Consider the following 27,934-nt stretch of genomic DNA (forward strand, 5'->3'; position numbering starts at 1 on the left):
CACACACACACACACACACACACACACACACACACACACAGCATCTCTTTTGCTCAAAACGTCTACAAACGTGAAACATCACCGTCCACCAGCCTGTAAACTTTAAACCTATGTTCTCTGCTAGCCTTTGAGCGTTATCGAGTGTTTTTGGGTGGAACCGTTGCTTAAGTGTCAATAGCCAAGTTTAGTTGGCAGTGTCGTTCTTTATACTGCGTGAGTGATAAAGCTGATCTGTGATCAGCAGATGGACTCAGAGAGAGCTGATCAGTGTGCAGTTTGAAAGTAAGGTTTGGATTATCAGCAAACTGTTGCGTGCTAACAGCTTTTCCTTCCCTGTAAAATTGTTCCCATAAATGTCAGTTCCTTCCCGGCTTTATGGGTCGGGTAGTCTCGCATTGCCAGACCTATCTCCACAGTGCTGTGTCAGCGCTGGAGTATGGTCTGGCTACACCGCTTATCTATTCTGGGATAGAGGGAGAAAAATAAAAACGCTCTGACTTGTTTGTATTTCTTTAAAGTGCTCATGTTATGCTCATTTTCAGGGTCATAATTGTATTTAGAAGTAATATCAGAAGAGGTTTACATGGTTTAATTTTTAAAACACCATATTTTTGTTGTACTACACATTGCTGCAGCTCCTCTTTTCACCCTGTGTGTTGAGCTCTCTGTTTTAGCTACAGAGTGAGACATCTCACTTCTATTGCATCTTTGTTGGGAGTCGCACATGCTCAGTACCTAGGTAAGGACTACTAGCCAGTCAGAAGCAGAGTATGAGGGCGTGCTAAGCTAGCAGATAGGCAAGCATTATAACGTGTGTTACAAAGTGACGCACATTTGTCACGGAAGTAAAATCTGGACTACAATAGAGCTGTTTGGAGCAGTTTGTGAACAGTGTTTTCTGTTGGAGATGGTAAGTGCCTTTGGGGTGGACTTTGGGCTTTTTCACTTTGTAAACCTATAAAATTAAAGCATAATGAGCACTTTAAACAAATTACAACCGTCCTGGGCGGCCCTATGCTTCGGATGCAGCGACTGTGCCCTTGCAAAATAGATAGCGGAGATCCCAGAATGGGAGGGACATACAATACAGTGAGCCACACAATAGGGCGGTTGAATCCTCTGCAAACACACATGCATGCAAACACACACAACAAAACATAAAGCAAGTAAATTATAATCAAACAGGAAAGAGCATATATGCACCAAAGCACCTACAATGTGAGCATGAGCAGATCTACACAAAAATACATGAAAACAAACATAACACACACACACACACACACACACTAACACAGAAAATGCAAACACATTCTCTTCCAAACAACAAAACCGCATGCTGCTGTAATTCATACTATCTGCACAGAGTATGTCAGTAGTTATTTTCAGCTGGCTAGACTTAAATACCCGATTTGGCTTGCCGTCCCTCTCTTGTTTGCATTGTGTTATATTACATAGTATTTCCAGTCCTTCAAACTATTATTAGCACAAAGTCTTTAAGCAACAGTTGTCTTCTCTAGCATCGCCATGCATCACTGTTATTCAGTAATTGGCCTTTTGTCAATACAGAGCAGAAAAACGCTTAAAGGACGAAATCCTTTTTTCCCCCAAATAATTCTAACATCATGTTGTCAGCCGTGAGTTTCTGGGATTTGACAAAAAAAATTATAGTAAAAAAAAAAATTCAACTTGTGATTCCCGTACTGTACTAGCTGTTGTCAGAACTTTCAACCACATCTCATGGTCTTCCTCAGCTGATGGAAATCGCTCGGTTGTCACTGAAGTTCCATACTTAGATATGTGGTGCAATTGAGCTATTTCCATGATAAGAGAACACCTTCCCTCGAGGAAGACTCGAGGGTGGTGATGGCGCAGTGGATATGACACATGCCTTTGGTGTGGGAGACCTGGGTTTGATTCCCACTGCGATACGTCAACCAATGTGTCCCTGAGCAAGACGCTTAACCCCTAGTTGCTCCAGAGGTGTGTGACATATATAGCAATTTGCTATATTTGGATAAAAGCATCAGCTAAATGACATGTAATGACAATGAAATTTGGTTGAAAGCTCCGGAAAAGCGGCTAAGTGGAGCTTGAAGTGCTTTTGTTGTTTTAAGACTAAACTTTCACACTTCATTTTTAATGTAGGACCTATTTTATCTCTTATGGTACAACTACTATGAGATTTTTGTACTTTTTTTGCCTTCAGTTGCTGCTTAATACAGTGAAGACATCTAACCTTAGTACCTCTAAAATGGATCACAGGTTTACTATTTTTTTTTTAAAGGGAACACATCATCAAAAACTCACTTCTCAGTGCTTGTGCACATACATTTGGGTATCAGGGGCCCGTTTCAGGAAGGAGATTTAACAAACTCTAAGTCTAACCCTGAACTCTGAGTTGATTTACCCTGAGATGGGAAACTCTGAGTTTTTGGTTCCAGAACAGCTGATTAGAGTTGGTTCAATCAACTCGGAGTAGGTTGACTCAGAGTTAAGTGCGTGCACCAGCATGATAAAAAGGCAGCATGAATGGAGTCGTGATACTACGATTCACCATGGTAACAACCACAAACAAACTGGTCGGCAGAAATACTCATGCGCGCATACAGCGAGTTTGAACATATATTTTGTCTATACAATTTATTTATTTATCTACAACACAGCAGCTGCTGCAAAAGAGAGAGAATTTGCTGCTAGAGTAAATGCATCTATTCCAATATAGTGTATATCATATTTAATCATAAGTAGCCTATAATATTACTGGTGAAATGGTACTGAACCTATAATCTATTTCATTTAGGTGCAATCCTGTGGGCAAAAAAGTCCTAGGCCTACTAATCTCATTCTGAGGCTGCAGCACTATCATTAACATTATAATTCATAATCTTTTATTTCAAAGGGTACACATGGATGATGTATTGGGTTTACACATAGACTGTTAATATTAATATATATTCTATTGGTTTACATCATTCACCTGCAATACATGGAACTTCTTTTTTAATGGCTCTTACTGGTTTGTGTCCAGGGAACACTACAAAAACGTTTCAAAAACATTTCGGAGAGACTCTTCTGACGGCGCTTTGCTATACAGTGGCTTTAGTAAAATGCTCCGCATCACCAATGTTGTAAAGAAAACTGCCTTTAGCAAAAAAAAACAAAAACGTAATGCGACACAAATAATCTGCTGGGATGTAAGAGCATGTCCACGATGGGAGACATTAGTGATATGAGGACGGATAAGGTTATGTAGGCTACATAACTGATAGACTGGGAAGAAAAACGATACCGCTCAAATAGGTAGGCTAATATCTGGAAATGAAAATGCATCTATAGTCAGGACCTCAATAACAAACTGCACTAAAATGCGCCCGATACAGACTGAATAAATGAATGAGGAAATGAAAGAGCGCTGTGTCAGAGGGAGGAGACTGAGAGAAACTCGAGGTTTCTTGAAGAAAACCTGGCTCAGTTACCATAGTAACTGACTCTGATGTGAAGTTACCTCTCTTTCTGAAACAGAAAACCCAGAGTTTCTGCTTTCTGAAACGGGCCTCTGGAGTGCGTACCAACCCACAACTGTGAATGAAAAAAACGTTTTTTTTTGGTTGGCTGCCTAGATCAGAAAACATGCGATTCGACAACACATTGAGATTTGGCTGCTCTTCCTATGTCACATGCACATGGAATATACTGCCCCCCACGGCTTGAGAACTACCTTTGCAAAGGTGCGTCGTATTTTTTTCGCAAGCCAATTAGAGCAGACTGGGCTTTTCAGATGGGGGGCTCAAACGGAGCGTTTCAGACAGAGGGTGAATACAGGTATATTCAGACATGCAGTATGATAAAAAAAAATAAAGTGCTTTTTAAACATTAAAGCATGTAAACATGTTCTAGTAGAAACACAGAACATGAACCAGAAAATGAGCATCATATATTATTTTTAGGGATGCACCGAATCCAGATTTTTGGGGTTTGGCTGAATACTGAATCCACTGGTTAAGATTCTGCCAAATCCGAAACCGAATACCGAATGCTACTCCCATCCTCAGTCCATTAACACAGTAAACACATTAACGAAGTAAACAGCGTCCACAGCCTCTAAAATAGTTAAATGTAGCAACTTAATGTTGAATTCACACGCTCTTTTCACATCGTAGGAAAGCACATCGCTATCGCCAATTTTGTTTGGCAAATTTTCACTAACCAGTGTATGATGAAGGCATGTTAAGTGGGTGAAATTAGAAAGCTAACGTTAGCTGACGAGCAGCAGCCGGCCGTTCAGTCGCTCTGCTCCCACTGTAGGGAGACTCATTCACCGAGAGAACAGCTGACAGCCCGGGAGAGACTGTCTGGTTAACACCAGTTTTTAGCTGTGACTGTCCTCCCTTTGCCGTACCTGAAGTTGCTGTATTTTGGCTGCTGTGTGTAGATTCCTAGAACTTGTATTCTTTCGGATGTTTCATACGCAAATGTTTTAACAGCGGTGATGTTGTGTATTGTTTAGGGTCCTCGCCACCACGAAACAAATCGGCATTGCAAATTGAACATGTAGCTGGACTTGAATGGCCTTCTTTTGACTGAAAGTACTGCCAAACAATCCTCTGCTCACGAGTTCTACTTTCACTTTCTCACAGCCTACTGCATTGAACGCTCCACCTACGTAAACACCTTCCCGTAATCAACGGCGGCATCATTACGTCGACCAACGTAGCGCGCGTAGTGCAAGAGTAGGGTTCGGTTCGGCAGAAACCGAACCCAGTCAAAAAAACAAATATTCGGCCCGAATCCGAATCCGAACCCAAATCCTGGATTCGGTGCATCCCTAATTCTTTTTCATACTTGAACCTAAAGCTCTAGACCATGAAAGCCTCAGTTTTCTTCATTGCTGGATATGTGTATAACTGCACCGTCACTGCAGGCTGCTCTCAGATGGAGAATGATGGAGTCTCTGTTACTTGTCACTGATCTGCAGTGTTTAACATTAACCACCAGAGTGCAGGCTGCTCTCATAGATTCAATGAAACTGGTTTCCCATTCACCTCACCTCTTGTTATTTTAGGTCAACGCTGCACTGAAGCGTTGTCTAGGTCAGGGGTCAGCAACCTTTACTATCAAAGGAGCCATTTTCAGCAAAACCATTTTTTTTTTTAAATCTGTCTGGAGCCGCAAAACATATTTGAGCCTTATAATGAAGGTAACACAGTCTACTAAGTCTAGGACTGGGTGCCGAATTCAATATGTTTTAGGCACCGACCGAATACCCAGTTTCAATACCTAAGGAGCAAATCTCATCAGCATCAGTTAGCCAATAAGCATGCAGCAAGCTTCTACCAATATCTAATAATGCTGCTGATTGGCTGTCTAACGTTACATGTCGTAGAGGCAGGCAGGAAAACTCTACGTTACGCACAGAGACGGGGCTCACATAGTAGGAGCTGAAAAATAAATTAAAAGATTTGTGCTGTAATGTGTAATGTTCAGGGTTCAAAATTAGCAACATTTGGCTCGTGGACGAAAAAGTTAATTTTGAACCCTGGTAATGTTGTAATTTATTTTTGTTTTATAAAATTGGTTTTGAAAAAAGTATTGTTAAGGAGCCGGTCTCGAAGTCACGGTATTGGTATCAGTACCGATATCCAACGTTTTTGAACGATACCCAGCCCTGTGTAAGTCTAAATTAGCCAATCAACATGGCTAATAGTTTTAAATGAGCATTCATTGCTATGGTGATGTCTGTCTTTGCAGAGAGGGGAAACATTTAGAGGATAAGGCGCCGGGCCATAGACGTATGTAGGCTATGACGCATATTTCAGTTGAAAGTCATGCAAATTGATTATGTAAAAATCACTTTAGGCTTACAACAATGATAAATTAAAATTAAAATGTTAAAACATAACCGTTATTCATTTCCATTTATTTTTTTGTCAAAGCCACATGGAGCCACTGGAGAGGGGTCAAGAGAATACATGAATAATAATAAATATAAAAAATAATGTATTTATATGAACTCATTAACAGCACACACTCTTACTTTTCAGGGTAATGTGTGACTGTGAGTGTGTGTGTCTGTGTGTGTGTGTGTTCTTTATGGCTCCCTTTCACGTTACAGACTGGGATTTAAACTTTGGCCCCTGATAGCTTCCCTGCTAAGGCGGTCTGCCTCTATGTTTGGTCCTGTGGTCACCATGGCGACGCATGCCTGCGACAACTCTGTAACCTGAGCCACCAGTCAGGTAGAGCAGGTAACCGTGACAATGTGAATGATTCAGGCGACAGGTGTGTGTGTGTGTGTGTGTGTGTGTGTGTGTGTGTGTGTGTGTGTGTGTGTGTGTGTGGAGGCACGGCCAAAAACAAGAGTAAGAGAAAAGAAACAAGTGCAAAGTTTAAAGGAATAGAGAGAAAGTGCTGACACTAAAGAATGAGTCTGTGAGTTAAAAACAAAAAAGGATAACCATGCTGCAGGAAGGACAGGAGACTCAGGCTTTAGAGGCCGTGGATGATGGGACTTTCACTAACATCTCTCTGGCAGATGACACAGGTAAAGTCTCAAGGGAATACTCAGCAATTGTTTTTGTCTTTTTTTTCCAAAGTTAGTCCTTTTCTGTCCATTTTCTATGTGCACCAAACAAACAGCAGTACAGTGCCTGATTATCTGCAGCTGAGGAACCAGTCAGTATTATACATATAGCCTTCTTATATATTTCTTTCCGCATTTCTCAACATCTCTTCTGAAATCGTTTGAAATGTGCAATTCTAAGTAGGGCTGTCAAACGATTCAATTTTCTTAATCGCGATTAATCGTCGGATTTCTATAGTTAATCGCGATTAATCGCATCTTTTATCACATGATTAAAATTCTATTATTTCGCATTTCAGAACTGTTTTTAAGTACATATTAACAATGGAAAGCAATTCTTACCAGTGTATTTTGATTGGGAATCAAATGAATGCAAAGAAAGTGACTTTATGAACTTGATTTTAAGATTTGTATTTGTTTACTAAGTTATATGTGTTTTCTATAGAGACATTGCCATGGACTGCCTTTGCTCTTCAAAGATAAATTGTAAATATGAAACATGCTCTTCAGCTGTAAAGTGACTATTTGTCTAGACAGTCAAAATATCTACACATTGAATCGAACTTATCGTTTAATTATATATGTATTGAATGGCAGAACACATGACAAGTTAAGGCAGTTGTTCAAAGTACGTGACTGAACAAAGGGCAATGAAACCAGCTCGTAAATCCCGAGTGGTTATGTTATGTGTGTTGTGCTGTGAAAGGACTGAGGTGTGGCTCCTACCAAGGCTGCACGGCATTCTTTTGTTTGTTTTTTAATTTTCCTTTAACTAAATTTGATTATGAGGACAAAAAGAAGTCGAGCCTTACATGGGGAATAATCCCTTCCAGTTGAAATCCTTCCTAAATGAAGTAACAGTGACTAGCTGCTTTTACTGTGTATCTTACAGTTAGAACTTACAGTACGTACTCTTTAGGATTGTATCAAAAATACAATAAATCAATAATCCATATGTGAGTGACCAACATCTTCAATACAATGAAACAAACACTATAATATGCATGCAAGTGATGGTAAGGGCATTTGCACACATCATTTCTTGTTCACTCAAGAATCTAAATAAATCCTTCTTACACCTACATTGGATATTCACCCCTCTGGACTTTAATGTTCAAATGAATAGCTGTTGTGGAAATGTCAAATTATTTTAAAAACTAGCCATCAAAATCCCTAGTACATCTGAGGCAAACATTTGCCATGCAGTTGCTGATTTTACGTTCCGCAAAGGTTTGGCTACATAGTGTCACTTGAAATTAATAATTGCTCACAATTTGGTGTGAAAGTGTCGTAGATTTATTAATTATTAAAAGTAGTACTTACTTACTACAGTATATGCATGACTTGTACTGCATACACACTGCATCAATAAGTCATGTTTAGTTAGTTACTCCGCAGACCACCTCAGGTCTTTTGAATAAAGATCTTACGTTGCAGGGCGGCCTCTAGCTCACTCAGCAAGAACGTTTGCCCCATGTGGGCTGCGTCCTGCAGCGGCGTGGGTTCGAATCCAACCTGTTGCCCTTTGCTGTGTGTTGTCCCCCATCTCTCTCCCCCTTTCCAGTCTATCCACTGTATATTAAAAGGAAAAAGATCTTATATAGCACCATCTCGGTCTCCCTGAATAATCATTGATTTGTAAAATAGGCACCTAGAGAAATCGACAACAAAAGCAGTAGTAGTAGTACACACACACACAGCAGGAAAGCAAAAGAGAGGGTGACAAAAAAGATGGAGAGAGAGTAGACTGGCTGAAGCAGCAGTGTTTTCAGGATTTGCTTTGGCTAACAAGCAGCAGCATATGATGGACAGGAAGAGTGCTGGATACACAAAACAAAAACACAAAGGTCTGGTGGGGATGACATTGCTGGTCAGGATATGATTGCCAACTGCTGCTATGACTGTCTGCATATGTGATATGCTACCAGGGGGAATGACTGAAGGCCTGAGCATCTGTTCGTGTGTGTGTGTGTGTGTGTGTGTGTGTGTGCGCAGTAGCTGTTTGTTGCTCCCCCTGTCGGTCGGTGTGGTCACGCACACACAGTTACGTCACTATCACCATCCTCCTCCTCCTCCTCATCACCAGCACCGAGCCTCTGGTCTGTTTACAGGGTCACTCCGCTAAACGGAGAAGCCATTTCTTGCTGTAGGTGAGTTTAAACGCCGACGGGTGCTAGCTAGCTAGTTGTTTAGTGCAACAGAACATTTTGAGTAGCTAAATCACAGGCAGTCTGTCAATTTCCATGTGAAGCTAAGGCTAGCGGCAGTTGACGTTAGCTAGCTAGCTTGTGACGATAACAGTTAACGTTAGCATCCCTTCGGCTGATGGCACTCTATGAAATGTATTTACGAGATAGTCTCTTCTAAATATGAGACAACTGGACGATTTCGTTTTGGTTGCTTCTGGTGAGACATTAACTTTAAGTTAGCTCCGTTGACGTAACGTTAGCTAGCCACATTGCTTAACGTTAGCTTACATAGCTAGCTAGCTAATGTACACCGTTAGGCGTCCATTATCGGACACGTCTGCCGAGAACCCAAAGTGTTAACGTTATACGGACGTTAATGTGCCTGTCACTACCCGATGTGACAGTGCCAACCTATTTGCAAGTTTAGTAACAATGCATACACGTACCCGGCCTATGTTATGGGGTTTGCTCAACTGTGTCCAGACCCAAGCTAGTGGAGGACCAGCAGTTGTCAAACGAGACTATTTTGTCGGACTAACGTTAACTGTGGCTGTAACTTAATGGCACTACAACGTTTCATGAGGTTGTTGGAAAGTATACAGACACAATAAAGTCCAACGTTACCCACATCTAAAGAAGCGTTTGGCTCCAAGCAGGCAGCAGTAGGCAGCATCATTCAGCACATCATTGTGGCCGCCCTGGGCGCGGTGTCAGCTCCCATCCAGCTACCAACAACCTCATCATGCCTGCACTTCATTTCTTAGCTCACAAGGCTTAATGACACAGATGACAGTAAACATGGCAGGAATCGTGTTTGGCAACATGTTATGTAACAGTTATTGCATTTTTGCCTAGCAAATCCAAGCCAGGCAGTAATGTTTAGCTAGTGATTCTGTTCCCAGTAAATACTGATGCAGTTTACATATTGTCCAGGGTTTCCCTGTGTTTTACGACCACCTTGCCTAAAACAAAGACCACCTCTGCTAACATCAAAAATAAATACTCCTTTATAACATAACGCATACATCGCATACAACATAAAAATGCTATTTCACACAATAAACTGGGCCTACAATAACGTACAACGTGTAACTGTAAAGCCTATGCACACACCTTTTTATGGTGCCCTACAATACTAAGCTATTTAAATAATTATTCACCTATTATTTGACTACTTTAAAAGTCTTAAAGTTTTCAAAGTATTAAACAATAATTTGGTGGCCCCCCTGTGGTAACTCTAAGGACCCCCTAGGGGTCGCGAACCCCCTGTTGAAGATCTCTGGTTAAAGCGTAACTCTCGCCAAAATGCAACCTAGGGTGTTTCTGTGAATGTACCCGAGTCAAACTTTCGTTTAAAAGCATAATTAGTATGGAAACGCCACTTTTAAGATTGACCGTATTCTCGTTTTTCGGTCAAATGGCCTTTTGAATGGGAGTGCTAGGGGCACTACTATGATCACATCAAAATCAACATTTTTAAAACGCTAAGAAGGCTCGACACAACATGAAACTTTGCTCGAAGTACCACCAGGGTCTCTACACATGAACTCCAGCATTGAGAACATTGTTTGTGTACAGAGTTTACTAAAAAGAAAGGTTTTAACAACTCACGTTAGCTGTTGTTCTTCCGGTCGCCGTCCATCGAGCCAATCAAAAATAGGCGATCTCCGAATGTGAATGAACGGACTCCATAGGAGGAAATGTCATTCTTATATGAGGCTCCTTTTTTCAACTACAAGGTCAATATTGTGTTTCACTAACGACAAAACAACGAATTATCCGTGCATTTATATGGAACTAAGCTTTTGGAGCTTTCCATCTTTACTCTCCTCCCTGTTACGTCGCATTCGGAGATCGACACTTTTTGTTATGCTTTAAGGCCATCGTCTACTAACTTAAAAGATCATCAGACAAGATGTGTCAGGATCTGGGTAGTCTCGCATAGCCAGACCTATCTCCACAGCACTGTGTGGAGTAAGGTCTGGCTACACAGCAAATACATTCCAGGATAGGAATTGCATTGCATTATTTTAAACCAATCACGGTCGTCTTTGGCGGCGCTAAGCTCCGGACGCAGCGACAGCGGCTCTGTAAAATAGTCTCGGGAAGGAACTTGTTTTGGTGGAACATTTGCACCCCGCAGAATAATACAATACAGTAAGGTGAGCTTTTTAAATTAGCTGGATACATGGTTAAATGTCATTTGCTCTTACCAGTGTATGGCCCCGTGTGTACTCCGTTGATCCAGACTAGGATCTGGGTGGCTTACCTACTTGACTAAAGAGTTTTCAGGGGAAACCCTGACTCCCCAGTTAATGCGTTATTTATATGAACAGAGAGGTATGGCAGGAATCTCCGCCGGCTTTTGAAATATTCCCCACGTTACAACGTCCTATTATCAGTGGACTGCAGACTGCTTTATGGAGCTCACAGTGTCTGTTCTTTGTCTTTTCACAGTGGACGGTGGATCTGCAGCCCTGTATACTAAACAGGAGAACGAGCTTTTCATCATGAACTGCGACATAGATGGTGCGTCTGCTCACGTGCAATTCACGCGTGATCACGTAACACTGAGATAACGTGTCGCGAGTGCATGTGAACAGCATCGGCGTTTGTGTGTATTGCAGGAGACATGGAGAACCAGGTGGAGATGGAGGAGAAGACCAGGTTAATAAATCAAGTTTTGGAACTTCAGCACACACTGGAAGGTAACACACACCGCTACACAACAACTGGGCAAGTAGATATCACCGGATTTATTCCTGTCACTGTGATGAGTTCAGTGTTTTAGCTTCCCATTCTTTATCTCGGGTTTCAGACCTGTCAGCGCGGGTCGACGCAGTCAAGGAGGAGAACCTGAAGCTAAAGTCCGAGAACCAGGTCCTCGGTCAGTACATCGAGAACCTCATGTCCGCCTCCAGCGTCTTCCAGACCACTGACACCAAGAGCAAACGGAAGTGAGGTACCCCACACCACCACCAACCCCTCAACAAAAAAAAAAAAAAAGGTCCCAGCCAAGCAGCTGGGAGAGGGAACCCACCATCGAGACATGGAGAGGGGTTTGTTTTCTCAGCAGACCTGGGCGTTGTTTTTAATTTTTTCTTCTTCCTGTAACTGAGCTCACTTTCCTGAGTCAAAAAAGTAACAGTTCAAAAAAAAAAATAATCATAAACTGACTTTGTCCCGCTGTCCGCTAGTCTGGCCCAGGTCTGTCTTGCAGCAGCTTCCTCTCCACACTACAGACGAGGTAGACGTCACCCTTTAATCACAAATACAAAACACACAGCCAGACCACGTACGTGACGTGGTCCAGGGTCATTTGTACCTTGAGTTTCTTCTTAATGCTCTGTGTCAAAGTAGGATCTGTAAAATAATTCTTAGCCTCGCTTCACCTGCTTGGTTTTCTGTTTTGAGGACAATTGAGATTTTTTTTCTTCCGTGTTCCTGTCTCAAACTGACCTGTAAGTAGGTGAAGACCAACCGTAAATATTACAACTACTGTCCGATCTTGAACCTCATTTCAGCATTGTTTTATATTAATATTTATTTTTTGTATATAATTTTGTACGTCGGCCTGATCTGAGTTTCTCGGTAGGTCTCGGATGTCATCGTGTCTATACGAATCATGACTATTCCTCCTCTTTTTTCTTTTTTTTTTTTAAAGTCTGACAAACTTGAGCAGTATTACTGAGAATGAAAACGGCATTTGCATCGCATGTATGAGTTCTTTTAAAGTTAAGTATATCTAATGAAATGCCTTTTTAAATCAATAATCGCTAAATAACCGACTGTATAAAGCTAGCGAGAACTTTCTACCAATAGAAGGTGGATACTAAGGTACCATTGAGAGCTTAGCAACAATGCAAGTGAAAGCACAGAGCCACTAAGAGTTGTGTAAAACTCCATAAAAAGTGTATGTCTTAACTAACATCAGTGATGTTTTTATTGCTAATTTCAATGACACAAGGTGTACGTCGCTTGCTTGAGAGTATTTGTAACCCTTTCAGTTTGTCACGTCACGAATGAGTGTCGGTGTTGTGGCCCAAACTGTAATATAAGAGTGACAAAGGAAATGGTAGGGTCATAAATGCAGCTGGGCTCGCTCTCTTCCCCCCCCCACATTATTACATTGTGTCCTTATTCTGTAATGTCCATGGGGGGAGGAGACTGAATGGGTGAGATGAGGAGGGAAGAAAGGGAAAGAAGAAAATGGCCTTTAACTGCAAGCAGTAAAGAGGCCTTGAGTGCTATTGATCCACTCAGCCAGGCCTGGAATACATCACCTGCTAGAGGAGGGGTTTGACCGTAAAATGGGCTGGTGTTGTCAGTGTACAGCAGAGTGGAGGGTGTGTCCTCCAAGACTGCTGCTGCCACAGATAAAACAAAGGAAACAGAACAAGGGTGAAGGGAGATAAAAAAAAAGAAAAAGTAATCTAATCTGAACACATTTGTATTCCCTTTCAAACTGTAAACTGTAAGTATAAAGTTCAATAATGTCTGGAAAGTAGTAATTCACGTTTAAACATCAAGTGACTGTGGTGCGGTTTTAAAATGGGAGGAACTGGTAATATTATGGGAGGCTATGAACACTGTATATGCTGTAATCTATCAAGGTTATTTTGCTATTCAAGTTTTACAGTAGCATTTTATTAATTTCTGTCTGACTGACTGCTGAATGCTGAATATGCCCCACCTACGCCCACACCGTTGTACCACCTGTCTTGTGTAGACACCCTGCACCTTGTTTTAATAAAAACATAACATCACTCCTTTCTCTGGGTCTTTTTTTTTTTGTCACTTTCACAACCGTACATTATCTGTCAGAGCAAAAGAAAATAAAATCACTCTAAATGAAAGATGTCTCATTTGATCAGACTTTTGACTTTATTTTTATTAAATAGGTTTATTTTCAAGAGCAATGTACAATTTGCAAACAAATGTAAACAGGGGATACCTGCCAGAATTTGGCAAGGACATGAACTACAAAAGCTTGAGACAATAATATAAAACAAATAAATTAGCATTAATGTTCTCCCCCAGGCAATAATCTAGGATCTGAACTCCAGCTAGTCTAGATATTGGGGGGGAAGCACTGCCGTGTGCTGACTAAATGAGACATGTTTTCATGGGTTGAACATCCAGCTGTTTGATATACTCTGTCTTAGTGACAACTAATGGCCAAGGCATTTGGTATTTTGATCAGGTAAAGCATTTCAAACAGACCTAGGTTCAGAATAAGCACACCAGTGGCATATCATGTTTAAGAAAACTGCCTCAAGTCACTCAAAACACTGCATTGTTAAATCTTAATTGATAACTAAACACATCTTAAACAAAAACCACCAAATAGGGTGATCTGTGCTAATCCTCAATTCTTAAATTGCTGTAACTGAGTATAAAACGCAAAAGAATGCTCCTTACAAACTACCTAAAATCTACACAGAACGTCCATTTTCAAAGAGTAGAGCTTTTTAACCTAAGCTGAGGCAACTTGTCAGCTGAAATGTCCTGACACTGCAGGGACATCTCTAGTAGCCTGGCGTCCCCTCCGCCTGGCCTGTTCTTAAAACCTGAACAACTTCGAACGGGGAAGGAACTTTGTCAAACTGTGTCCTCGAACATGTTCTTTAAAACAAAGGACACGAGAATAAAGTAACTTCGGAGATGTTGCCCCTACGATATGCTTTCAAATCGTGTGAACAGCTGACAGCAGTGCAGACGCTCCCTGTTGCCTTCACTCTCAGAGGAGACAGACCGGTACAGCAGATCTATGACGGCATGTATTCAGAGAGAAAGACTGACAGCAGAACAGCAACCGCGGTGGAAGAGGCGGGCCTTTTTCAGGCTGACGGGGCGTTTTGACAGCAATGGCTTAGAGAAAAGAAGGATGAAGAAAGTGTGGAAACTCAGGATGGAGGAGGGAAAACATCTAAATGCACATAATCAACAGGGGATTCATCGGATAGTTCAATGAGCAGGCAGGGAGGGAGAGACGAGATGATCCGGGATGTGGTTCGGGAGACTGCGGTCCTGTGATGGGGCAGCCGGAGTGACTGCAGGCTACCAGGTGGTTTGGAGGAAATACATGCAGCTCCGCTTGTGGAGAGAGGGGGAGAGGGGGGGGGAGCAGCAGCAGCTGAGACGGCTCTTCCAACTCCTCCGCATCAGGGTAGAAAGGAGACAGTAGGCGTGGGGTTCACCCCTCAGTCTTTCCGTACCCTCCTCTTTCTCACAGCCTGTTTGTGGCTCTCTTCGGCGATGTCTCCGCCCTCCTTCGGCTGCGGGCCAGAATTGGAATGAATTAAAAAGAAAAAGAAAGAAGCAAATTTAACCATTGAGACATAAAGAGACATCTTGCATTTGCCACATTACCAGAATTAAATTGACTCGAGACCTAATCGAATCAACACCTTTCAAATGCCTAGTAGAATAAAATATGCGATCATTCTGAAAAGTGAAATCACTGAAAATGAAAACAAGAGCAGCCAGACTCCCTGTCCTTCAGGGACAAGGACAGCGTCACGGCCGAGACATGAAATGGTCTAAACAGATGGGAGGGGAGTGAATGATCCGTGTGTTGTCTGCGCGCTACAAGAGACAGGCTAGCCATGAGTTTGAAAATGATTGAATTGAATGAATAAGTGAATTTGTGGCATTTATGGGTCCATGTGGTGCTTTGTACCCTATAACAGTACACCACCACACAGCAACATTTTAGCAACCTTTTAAACATAATGTATAAATCTGATGCGGTGATCGCTTCACACAACCGCAGCACTAACAAGAGTTTCGTGTGCAGAACATGTTCCACCATTACAGTGATCCTGTTGTTGTATCAATCCGAATGACTCAAGACTTTGCATAGTAGTACTGATACTTCAGGTATTGATCCATCGACCCCTGATTACAACATTTTAATAACCTGCAGAGGTGGGGCCAGTTCGCCTACACGCGCTTAACAGAACATCAAACTTGTTGTCACAACGGCATTAAAACAAGCCCACAGTTCGTGATGAGCTGTGGCCTTTGTTTTTCAATACAAAAACATGACGTTCTAGCTCTGTGTTCAGAACACATCACGTCTGTTAAAACAAGAGTGCCATTAGGGGTGTGACGAGACACGAGATTGGGCTAATGAGAACGAGACCAGACCAGATTTTAACGCTATTTTAAAAAGGAATCTTAAATGATTAAATATGACTGGAAAAATAGTCGTTTTTTTTCAATTGAAAAGGTGAAAGGTTTTGCCAAAAACTCAACTGGCTTCTCTCCTGTATAACTACTAACCACTAACCTCTTCAGACCTAATAACTGAGGCGTCCCTCTCCTCCCAAACCCGTCCCTACAACCTATTAAATCAAATAATTATTCATTTCTTACACTACACTATAACTTGTATTTGTATCTCATTCTATTTTAGTCGGTTTTATTTTCATGATCATTTTTAACTGCTCTTTAATGTTTTATGTAAAGCACTTTCAATTGCCTTGTTGCTAAAAAGGTGCTGTAGAAATTTGGAAATTGATCTTAATGCCTTAATTAAAAAAATGAGGAAAAATCCACTGGCATGGTTTTATTTCAGTTAGCCTAATAGCTGGTTTGATTTGCAGTGAGAGATGATTTTATGGAAAGTACCTCATGCCAATCTCTAGGTATGGTGAAGGGGATGTGATGATGTGGGGCTATTTTAATTCCAAAGGCCAATGAAATAACTGGCCTTTAAAAATAAAAATCTGCCTGCCTCTATGGGAATTTAACATAGGGGTGTACTTACTTATGCCCCCTGTATTTTAAGGAAGAACATTTATTTATTTAGGATACATTATTCATTCACAAAGAAAATTGGTGTCCTTAAAGGTTGGATTTTTCCTCATTTTTTTTAATTAAGGCATTAAGATCAATTTCCAAAAGATGATTTTTTTAATTCCTTTTTTTTTAACCCTTGTGTTGACTTCGGGGTCACATTGGCCCGTTTAAAATTTTTGTTTTATGTCAGAAAATATGGGACGTAGAAATAAGCGCTGAAAAGGTGTTGAAGAAAAATTAAAAAATTTAAAACGTTGGAAAAAGCAAAAACAAACTGTGGAAAAAAGGCGTCAAAAACGTTGGAAAAAAACTGGGGGAGTTTTAAAGACGCATGGAAAATGGAGAGGCAGTGTTTCTGCCTGTGTTTAAGACTTCAAGGCTTCAAATTGTATTAAATGATTTCATTCATTCCTTTAAACTAAAACAGACAGACACAACAGTGATGACCCTGAAGCAGATGAATGTCGGATAAAATGAAGAAAAAGAAGGTGGCTCAGTCAGAGGATCTGGTTCCAAGTATTAATTCCGAGAGCGAACCTGAGCCCCCAGATATTATCTACCAACACCATGAGCTCATGCTGCTGTGGGTAAGAACAACTCCCAAAGACACCAACCTCCTCTTCTAATACTCTCTCAGGAGCTTTGCTCTCCTCTTCTCCCTCCTCTTCCTCTTCTTCCTCCTCCTCCTCCTCCTCCTCCTCGTCGTCGTCGTCATCATCCCCCTCTAGATTGTCCCCTCCCACATCGGCTTCATCCTCCTCATCGTCGTCCTCCGCTGCCTCTCCTGTTGCTTTGGAGAGCGGTAGAGTAAAGGTGAGGACGTGGGAAATACGACTCTAGAACAATGTGGCAGTAAAAGTACAACACTCTGATCGATACGTAAGAGTGTGTGATGCCCTGTGTTTGGCCCTCTAACCTGCAGCTGCTGCTCCGTGTGTAGCCTCGGCCGCTTTGTCTTCCTCATCCGCCGCGGCTGCCTCCTGCTCTTCTTCGTCCTCCTCGTCCTCCTCTTCTACGTCGGCCCGGGCAGGATCCACCTTCTTGTACACGTAGTCGTCGTCTGACTTCTGTGACACAAACGGGAGATCACAGTTAGGCCTGCAACAATGATTACATCATTGTCTAATCGCTATTTCGCCGTTTCTTTGTTTAACCGCAATTCATTGCTAACATTAGCTGCATTAGGTGCTCAGGGGTATGGATGTTGATGGTAATCATGGTAAAAATCCAGTGTTTTTATGATAGTAAAGAGGCGTGGTTTACTTCATAGGCTGTGTACCTGTGTTACTACATTATCTGGGTCACATAACCGTGATAACACCAAAAGATGTATGCTGGGATTCAGTCAAAACTATGTTTGAAAAAGTAATGCATAAATATTTTTTTAAAATTTGACTGAAAGAGACAATTATATTGTTAATCGCAATTCATTCTGAGACAATTAAAGGTGCTGTAGGTAGGATTGCAAAGATCCAGGAAAATTTGAACATCAACAACTTCTCAGCCCCTCCCTCCTTTCCGTTAAAGCCCAAAATGGCCTCCTAAGCCCCTCCCCCCACAAGGGAGAATGAATGCATGTGCAGTGATTGACACGCAGTTAAACACCCCCCCCTGGCCCTGATTGGTGCATCTGAACAGGGAGCGGTAGATTTTTGTCAATCACACTACAGGCTGTAGGTGGTGCCAGAGGAGCCAGATTAATTTTTTTAAATGACCTGCTTCATGTAGTTCTACTGGAACATAGGGTCAGTTTCAGCAAATATGACAGAACGTTAGCTTTATAAGTCTTACCTACTGCACTTTTAATTGTAAAGCAAAATTTTGAATTGTTACAGCTCTAAACACTGTCAGGTTTAGAGGGTGTGCTGCTGCATAAACCAGCGATCAGAAACATACCACAAATGGACTCATTAGCTTCACAGTACCTTTGGCCAGCAGAAGAGCACAGCCAGTCCTATGGGCAGGCCGACCGTCAGTATGTAGATCACCCAGAGCCACGGGCGCTCCTCTGCTGCCGTCATCAGCTGAGCAAAAATCCCCGGCTGGTGGGATTGAGGGGCGAGGAAAGACAAGGGACCAGAGGGCAAGAGCAAATAGTGAGCCTTTGTGAGCCTTTCCCCTCACACAAACAGACAGCCCTGTGGTAAATTATATGCACACAGTGACAATGTGAGAGTCTGTTAGGGCGCTGCTCTACGGTCCTGTTGCCCTTACACGACACCCCACTGACCTCGTTAGCGCTGGCCACCAGTTTCTTCAGCCCCCAGCTGTCAGAGGCCCAGCGGTCGGCCACCTCCTTGTGCGAGGTGATAATGAAGTTGTCAAAGTAGATATCCGAGGTCATGGACCACAACTCCAAGCCCACGGCCTTGAAAGGTGCCATCCTGAACGGCTGCAGGTCCTCAAAATAGTCCGGGTTATCGATTTTACGCGGCTTCCAGACTCCCTTGGGAGGAGACAAAGATTGTAGAGAAAAAACAATCAAGGTGGTGAGCAAACATACTGTAGCATCTCCAACAGGACAGGTTAGAGGTGCTGCAAGTAACACAGAGAGTAGACTCTTGGTCTTGCTGTAGTATGCACCTCATCATTCATTTAAAGAAAAAAAAAATAGCTAGGAACAATAAATATAAGAGAAATGGACTGATCAGATACCAGTGTGTAAGTTAGATTTTTCTGACCCAGGTAGTAAATACAGCTCTAATAAGCCCAACGCAGCCTGATAGTACCTGGGTTTAGTTATAGTTACCTGATAGTTGGGATTGTCCACCAGAGGGGCTTTCCACTTGCCCTTGTACTGAGGGTTGTTGATCTGGGGACGCTTCCACTCCCCACAGCCGGGGGCCGTCTCACAGGCTGGGTTAGGAACCTGCGGGGCCTCCCACTCCCCATCCATCTCCTCGTCCCTGCACACAGTGGAGAGCTGTCAGGCTGGGTCATTTCCTCACTGCAACATCATGGGTTGTGTTTGGTGAATGCGTTGATTTTTTTTTTTTTTTTTACCAGTCTTCTGGTTTCTCAGCAGTAGAGTCGGCGACAAAGTCTGGTTCGTCGTCCAGCCAGCCCTCTGGCTTCAAAGCGTCAGGGTCGTCAATCTTTGCTGGAGCATCTTCATCCCTGAGACACAGACAGACAGAGAGAGACACAGAGACACAGACAGACAGAGAGAGAGACACACAGAGAGAGACACAGAGAGAGAGAGAGAGAGAGAGAGCGACACAGACAGACAGACACAAAGAAAGACACACACACACACACACACACAAAGAGAGAGAGAGAGAGAGACACACACACACACACAGAAAGAGACACACACACAGAAAGAGACACACACAAACAGAGAGACACACACAGAGAGAGAGAGAGAGAGAGAGAGAGAGAGAGAAAGAGAGAGAGAGAGCGACACACACACACAGACAGAGAAAGAGAGACACAGAGAGAAAGAGACACAGAGAAAGAGAGAGACACACAGAGAAAGAGAGAGACACACACACACAGAGAGAGAGAGAGAGAGACAGAGAGAGAGAGACAGACACAAAGAAAGAGACACACACACACAAAGACAAACAAACAGAGAGAGAGAGAGAGACACAGAGAGAGAGCGACACACACACACAGAGAGAGAGAGAGAGAGAGAGAGAGAGAGAGAGAGGAGAGAGAGAGAGAGACACACACACACACACACACACACACTTAATAACTAGGTTGTTGGGGCCCAAACATTTAAACATATCCTGTCTGCATCAAAATCTGTACTATCTCCTCCAGTAGTATGGGGGTTGTAGTCACCAGTCATCAGGCTTGGTAGCCTCGGGGTCAGGAATCTTGGCCTTCTCGTCCCAGTCCTCCGGCTTGGAGTCGTTTGGGTCGTCGATCTCTTTGGCTGGGTTGACTGGAGGCACCACGTCGTGCAGCAGGCTGCCGCGGCTCACACTGGACTGGTCGATGAGCATCTCGTAGCTGTTGTCTGGGTTCAGGACTGACAACGGGGGAAAATGCTGAATGAATGTGTGAGCAAAATAAGAAATGCACATTTTATGAAAGCCCAGAAGGATATGCAGGTACATGTGAAATTCAAGTTATTAAGCTCCAGTGTGGTATGGACAAGGTATTACATATAAAAGACACGTGCCAGACAGATATGAAAAGCTGTCTCTGTACCCAAAGTGTAGAGGTGAGTCTTCTTGTCAGTGTAGAACTTCTTGAGGTCGACATCAGCCCTCTTGGCGTGCTTCTCCTCCATGTCTTTGTTCAGAGGATTCTGGTGGCGGAAGATGAAGTGCAGCTTGTAGTCCTCGCCACACTTGTCTGGCCCAAACATGAGGGTGTAGGGTGTACGGTCATGGAATTGCTCCTACGGCGCAGTAGAAACAAGACTTTAATTTAAAGAGTAAATAGAGTAAGTCCATTTGGTTTAAATTTGGACAACCTTTACCCAAGTCTGCCACACGTACACAAGACAGAGGAGGAATGCGCTGAAGGCTTTGGATTCTGTTTCCACCAATACTAACAAAGATAACCTAAGTACTTGCTCCACTGTAAGATGATTTGGATATAAATGGCTAACAATTGGCCTGTGTACATCAAAACTACAGTTTATAAATGGAGTAAGGTAGAATTACATGTATACCAACCAGATTGAGATTGCCAGTGTCTGTAAGCAGCTTGATGTATGCTCCACCACAGTCGATACCATTCTGGAAATTCACCTCATACCTGCAACCACAACACAACGGAGCAATGTAACAAGTTTTTATTAACTGTAAAATGCAGAGGACGGATTTCTCACTTGCACATCCACCAACCACTGTAGCTCATGGAAAAAGTCGACTTGCGTGAACAAAAATGAGAGCGCCTGTATGTGCACGTTTAAACTCACTGTATGACCAGAGGCTCATCCTTGAAGACAAAGGGTTTGTTCAGCATTGCGGAGATAGCGTGGTGTTTGGCCCGGGACTTGAGCACCAGACCCTGGTCTCCTGGCACTTTGTTCTCCTTCAGCTGCTCCACAGCCCACTTCCCTGCAGCCGGAATGGACACATTCAACATTTATTTTCATGGGCACGGTGTGGTTGCAGAGCCTCGGCTTGAGACGGCTTTAGTGCAGTCAGCAGAAAATTGCAAACGCTGTATAAGTATAAATAAAAAAATAAAATAAAAAAAATGATGTTGCCACAGTGAGTCTGTTTTAGGGCTGCACAATATATCGTTTTGTTATCGCCACGGCAATATTAACTGGCGCAATACACATATTGCCAAAAGGCTGAGACATATCGCGAAAGACACTCCGAGATTTTTTTATCAGTAGAAAACTGCATTTTAATTCAATTCAATTTGTTCAATAAAAGAATGTCGGAAATTACAAACCGTCGTATTTGGCGATGTCATCATCCGCATCCCCCTTTACTGTCTTCGACAGCTGCCAACTGCGGGGATCAACATCACAAAACGCTTAGCTTACACACACACACACACACACACACACACACACACACACACACACACACACACACACACACACACACACACACACACACACACACACACACACACACACACACTACAACCAGTGATTGTGTAAGTTTATCCTGGCCACTCAATAACATCGCAGGCTCATGTATCCTAGCATGCATCAAAGATTTACGCTGTATTTTTTTAGCAGCCCTTGGTGGTAAATGTATTCGGCTATACCTGTCCAGTGTCCCATCATCAAATGTCTCTGCAAAGTATACATCTCCAGTGGGAACAGGAGTCTTGTATGTTACCTGGGTGGGGGGTGGGGGGTGGGGGGGGGGGGACAAAACCCATACATTAGACGTTGATCTACGGGCCATTTTCCCCTATGACCTTTAGCTGAACCTACGACCCATTCCTGACCTGGAAAGAGACATTTGCATCCATTTCAGCCTTGCCAGCCTTCCCACTTGCTGTGTCGACAGTCTCGTCGTAGTGGTCTTCATCCATCACCGTTGCCTCCTCCTCTTCCTCTTCTGCCATCAGAACCTCTAATTCTTCCTCATCCAATGCCACATCTTCATCGATGTCTGAAACATCAGCTTCCAACTGTTTCTCCTGGGCCGCTACGGCTGCCACAGCCAGGGAGGAGAGGAGCAGCACGCGCCACATCCAACCCCTGTCCAACGTCATCTGTAGGGGGGAGGGTAGAGAGGGGGTGTTGCGATAGCAGGAGGGGGAACAGAGTGTGAGATAAGGGCGTCAGAGACGAGCATGGTGTGAGGAGGGCCGTGGTATAGGAGGATGAGGGAGAAGAGGCAGGTGTGAGATGTTATTTATGGAGAGAAGCGGGGTGTGTGTGTGTGTGTGTGTGTGTGTGTGTATCAATGATATAAATAGAGAACACTAGTGCGTAGAAGGATGGAGGGATAGGAGGGTGAGAGAAAAAACTAAAAAAAGATTGAGGTCACATTAGTACACAGTGCTACTTGATGTAGAGCCTGTATCCTCAGATTACATCCTTATCTCCCATTTTTCCTCACAAAACCTTTAAGTCTGCCACTTCTTTGCTGTAACATTCCCACCAGATAAATCAGAAAGATACGACTCCTTATAAGCAGATGCTAGAAACAAACACGTGCTTCCAAATCTGTAGTATACAACTAGCCTCTTTGGATTTACACTGTAAACGCTGTGCTCAGGAGAAACTTTTTTCCCCTCTTTTTATTTGGGCGGGGGGAGAGACCGAGACGGAAGAGGGCAACCGCGCACTCTCCTCAGTAACTTAGATTAAACAAAGAAGATGGCGGTCGTGTGGCGATATTTTACAGTTTCAGAGAAAGATCAGCGTTTTGCAGTTTGCAATACGTGTTCCATTGAAATTTCAAGAGGGCGGGCTGTTAGAAAGTCATTTAACACAACAAATCTCATTGGACATTTGAGAAGCAGGCACGAGGCGGTGTACGGCGATTACCTGCAAGCTGACCAAAAACGGGAAAATGAAGCCGCCAAGAAAGCGCAAACCCCCGGTAAGACTCAGACTTCAATTGACACGGCGTTTGAGAAAGCCAAACAGCTTCCTCCAGACCGCGCCAAAGCGAAACAAATAAACAAGGTGATGGAGTTCATCGCTTTAGATGACCAGCCTCTCTCTGTAGTGGAGGACGTGGGTTTTCGGAGTCTGATGAAGTTCATGGAGCCACGCTACACGCTGCCGAGCCGGCGTCACTTTATGAGAAATACACAAGGTGAAAGATAGCCCTATTTATGTTTGTATTTATGAATAACATTATTTATTTATTTTAATAACATAATTTATTTATTTCACTTGTTTTTGCATTTACACTTGATGCATTTTTTTTTATTTATCAGAAAAATATTTTTTATTGGGCCATGAAAATAATCTCATTGAGTAAGTTTTTGTTTATCAGGCTAAAACCACTCAAATAATTTTGTTGGGCAATGTACTGAAACAATCTTTTCATTGATTAGTTAGCAGTCAAAGGTTTTTGAATGTTATTTTTCAGAAAAGAGCTTGTCATAAATAAGGTTATAACTAATGTCAACCAGAAAGTGACATTAAAGGTTGTTTTTGTTTCATAAATTGGTCTGATTGAATTTGTGCTCATTCTAGGATAGTGTGATCAAGAGCCGAAAGACTTCTACGTTTCCGTGGCACAAAAGAAGGAATAAATAACAAAAAGAAAAAACATCGGCATCGGCCAAGTTGTTATGTTAAACATCGGTATCGGCCCAGAATTTCCCAATCGGTGCATCCCTAATTTACACTCAGCTAAAGGATTATTAGGAACACCTGTAAGATTTCTTGTTAATGCAATTATCTAATCAACCAATCACATGGCAGCTGCTTCAATGCATTTAGGGGTGTGGTCCAGGTCTAGACAATCTCCTGAACTCCAAACTGAATGTCAGAATAGGAACGAAAGGTGATCTAAGCAACTTTGAGCGTGGCATGGTTGTTGGTGCCAGACGGGCTGGTTTGAGTATTTCACAATCTGCTCAGTTACTGGGATTTTCACACACAACCATTTCTAGGGTTTACAAAGAATGGTCTGAAAAAGGAAAAACATCCAGTATGCGGCAGTCCTGTGGGGCGAAAATGCCTTGTTGATGCTAGAGGTCGGAGGAGAATGGGCTGACTGATTCCAGCTGATAGAAGATCGACTTTGAATCGAATAATCACTTGGTATCACGAGGTATGCAGCAAAGCATTTGTGAAGCCACAACACGCACAACCTTGAGGCAGATGGGCTACACCAGCAGAAGACCCCACCAGGTACCACTCATCTCCACTAAAAATAGGGAAATGAGGCTACAATTAGCACGAGCTCACCAAAATTGGACAGTTGAAGACTGGAAAAAATGTTGCCTGGTCTGATGAGTCTCGATTTCTGTTGAGACATTCAGATGGTAGAGTCAGAATGTGGCATTAACAGAATGAGAACATGGATCCGTCATTCCTTGTTACCACTGGGCAGGCTAGTGGTGGTGGTGTACTGGTGTGGGGGGTGTTATCCTGTCAATATGGGCCAACATTTCTCAAGAATGCTTCCAGCACCTTGTTGAATCAATGCCACGAAGAATTAAGGCAGTTCTGAAGGCGAAAGGGGGTCAAACACGGTATTAGTATGGCGTTCCTAATAATCCTTTAGGTGAGTGTATATTTTTTTTTAATTTTATATTTAATTTCCTTTCCCAAACATCCATCCCATTTGTGTGTGTGTCCTAATATGCATTTGAAATCTAACCCTGCTGAACACTTGCACAATTCAGATATGTTACACCAAACAACAACCCAATGATCTATTGATCAGGCCACACCTGCTCCCTCTTTTGTGAGCAGCAGGACTTGAAAAGCATCACTGCAGGCAGCACAGCAGCACGCTTCCCTTCATTCCTAATTAGCTTAATTCCCATACTGCTGCTGTTCCATTTGCTAACATCAGAGCACAGGGGAATCAGATGATACACATATGGGAGAGATGATAAACCAGAAGCACTATTAAGAGCTATGTTAACTTCAAAAGCTTTAAAATGTTGCTCATCTTTGGTCTGACAGCAAGCAATGCAACTGAATCTTTCTCAAAAATCCCATATCAGTCCGATCTACCCACAGCCCTCCAGTTCTACAGGACACGTCTATAAAACATGTCGGGGAAAGTGACCTGGGGCAATGGTTACAACTCTGAGGGGACGTAAAAGGTTAATACATCAATTTTAAATTAAACAGTGCAAAATTCAATATTGCTGGGCGATAGACGAGCGGTTAGGGTGCCCTGAACAGCGAGCGCGTTTCGATTGCCGGCTGGCCGGATGGTTTGCAGCATGTCTTTCCCATACTCTTTCCCCACATTTCCTGTCTCTCTCCACTATCATTATCAAATAAAATGCCCCAAAAAGAATCTTAAATTAAAAATTCCCCATTCCTCTCAGACATTTATTAAAATTGTGGCCTTTCCTCCTCGTGAAACATTTCAGTTTAACATATGAGTTAAGCCTTTCTTGCTGACTAAACACAGACAGGGTTCAACAACAGCAATGTGGAGCTCATGTAACCCCAGCAGTCAGACACAACAAGCAAGTAACTGCCTATGAATTGAAGTGACATCCTGAAGATATCCTTCCTGCTGTCAATCCAACAGTAATATAGGTACGGTCTCCCTTTGGGAGGATGAATCTGGTTGCGGCCAAAGTCTAACAAGGCTTAATGCGAATTAATCAACATTTCTTTAAATCAGTCAGTGTTAGTCAGCTGGCTAATTTTCAACTGCAGTTTGGCATGATGTTTCTAAACCAATGAGGTGATGGTTCAAAATGGACAGACAGAAGACAACAAGCTATGCAAAGCAACAGTAAACAGCAAAATATAATTAATACAGCAACAATATCCACCATTAGGTACATGTAGCCATGCAAGCAACACAAAGCAACAAAACACAACCAAACAATACTGATTCACCAGATGTATTGATCCCTGAGATCAAGAGCAGTTTTACTGATTGATTTTGACACATGCAAAGCATAAATAAAATAAGCCAATCATACTGTTGATATTGATAAAATGTTAAAAGATGCCGTTACAAGTTAGCAAAGTGGTAATATCATACACCTAAGCCATGCAGCAGAGTTATAAGACACAGCTAACGTTATATAAGATCATACCACAATTATAAATAAAGTACTAGTAAATGTGCCATACACTTATTTTAATGTATCCAACAAAACCAATTCTATTTCCCATTAAGCTTTAATCCTCCTATTTAACACAGTCCTAGTCAGAGTGTACTGGGGTAACGTTGGTTAACATCCCTTAGCCTCTGGTTCACGTTTAACAGTGCCAGCAATTTGTATCACTATGTAAGAGAAGCGTATTACTTAACAGATCTGGGAACTAACGTCACACATACAATTTCGTAGGACAAGGCTGTAGCTAACGTTAGAGCTAACATGGCTGCCACCGACCACTGCAATGTCCAAACTCCTTTAGATGAACGGCTCTGGCTGCAGCACCTGCTCCGCTAGCTAACGTTGCTATGCTAACTGGACGGAGCGCCAATCATAAACAGCAAACGTTAGCATAACATAAGCTTAGCTAGTAAACTAATGTGCTTATGCTATAATTCGAATACAAGGACCCCACTAGTTAAACATGCCCTGGCGTTAAAAACACAAACGGCAAACATTCATTTGAAAGTAAAGGGTGGCCGAAAATGTCTCGTTAGACAGCAGAAATTAGTGGATAGCAACTGTTAGCTTGCTAGACTAGCAGTGACGTCGCAGGGAGAGAATGAATGAGCGCCCACAAACAAACCTTGCGCCTTCTTGTTATTTGCAGAGAAAATGATGTCTCGATAAACGCAGTTTCTCCGCTTTGAAATTACCTTGTGCGTTTGGGCCGCTGTGTCTAAAGAGTATCACCGAGACCCGACGTGTAAGGTTGGGGATAAAAAACACGGTGAAACACGGTTGTAGGCTAGAGAAGATGACGATAACGTGGATGACAGCTTGGCCCGGACGGTGCACGGTTGACGAGTGCGACGCGAGCGAGTCCCTGCTAATGGGCATGCGCACATCGCGCAGATGGAGAGCGTGTATGGTGCCTTCACGTGCCCCCGTCAGTTGTAAAAAAAAAAAAAAAAAAATATATATATATATATATATATATATATATATATATATTAGGCGAGACGAGTGCGATGCTGGAGCTGCTTCTCCTTCTGCTTCTTCTTCTGATTTTTATTGGCGGTTGGCAACCAATTTAAGGTGCATTACTGCTACTTACCGGACTGGATTGCGGAACAGTATATTAGCAGAAAAAATAAAATAATAAAAACTCAACAAAATTAGGATATACTAAACTAAATTCTCTCCAATAGCCCCATTT

At 42.6% G+C, this 27,934-nt stretch overlaps 2 protein-coding genes across 7 annotated transcripts; one reads left to right on the plus strand and one right to left on the minus strand.

Annotated features, from left to right (window-relative positions):
* Positions 1 to 6,323: 6,323 nt before the first annotated feature.
* On the plus strand, positions 6,324 to 13,151 carry scoca (short coiled-coil protein a). Of its 4 annotated transcripts, XM_031284461.2 has the most exons (5): positions 6,325 to 6,541; positions 11,227 to 11,298; positions 11,397 to 11,477; positions 11,588 to 11,731; positions 11,777 to 13,151. In XM_031284461.2, the coding sequence occupies exons 1-4, from the start codon at positions 6,457 to 6,459 to the stop codon at positions 11,728 to 11,730; spliced, it is 381 nt and encodes a 126-aa protein (XP_031140321.1). In that variant the 5' UTR covers positions 6,325 to 6,456; the 3' UTR covers position 11,731; positions 11,777 to 13,151. The 4 variants fall into 4 exon arrangements, with proteins under 4 accessions (XP_031140322.1, XP_031140321.1, XP_035856562.1 ...); XM_031284462.2 differs by having other exon boundaries at positions 6,324 to 6,541; positions 11,588 to 13,151; XM_036000669.1 differs by lacking the exon at positions 6,325 to 6,541 and adding an exon at positions 8,465 to 8,730 and having other exon boundaries at positions 11,588 to 13,151.
* Positions 13,152 to 13,354: 203 nt separating this feature from the next.
* On the minus strand, positions 13,355 to 27,632 carry clgn (calmegin). Of its 3 annotated transcripts, none has more exons than XM_031284460.2 (15): positions 27,362 to 27,632; positions 22,453 to 22,722; positions 22,267 to 22,340; positions 21,943 to 22,001; positions 21,455 to 21,596; positions 21,210 to 21,291; positions 20,737 to 20,929; positions 20,365 to 20,554; positions 19,579 to 19,692; positions 19,325 to 19,481; positions 18,806 to 19,021; positions 18,501 to 18,617; positions 17,492 to 17,642; positions 17,190 to 17,359; positions 13,355 to 15,047 (listed from the first exon to the last, which is right to left on the minus strand). In XM_031284460.2, exons 2-15 carry the CDS (start codon positions 22,720 to 22,722, stop codon positions 14,973 to 14,975), a joined length of 2,010 nt encoding a protein of 669 aa, XP_031140320.1. In that variant the 5' UTR covers positions 27,362 to 27,632; the 3' UTR covers positions 13,355 to 14,972. The 3 variants fall into 3 exon arrangements, with proteins under 3 accessions (XP_031140320.1, XP_031140318.1, XP_035856561.1); XM_031284458.2 differs by having other exon boundaries at positions 17,190 to 17,365; XM_036000668.1 differs by having other exon boundaries at positions 17,190 to 17,365; positions 27,369 to 27,624.
* Between the last annotated feature and the right edge of the window lie 302 nt (positions 27,633 to 27,934).

This window comes from Sander lucioperca, chromosome 4 (genome assembly GCF_008315115.2).
Source record: "Sander lucioperca isolate FBNREF2018 chromosome 4, SLUC_FBN_1.2, whole genome shotgun sequence".
NCBI classification, from domain to species: domain Eukaryota; kingdom Metazoa; phylum Chordata; class Actinopteri; order Perciformes; family Percidae; genus Sander; species Sander lucioperca.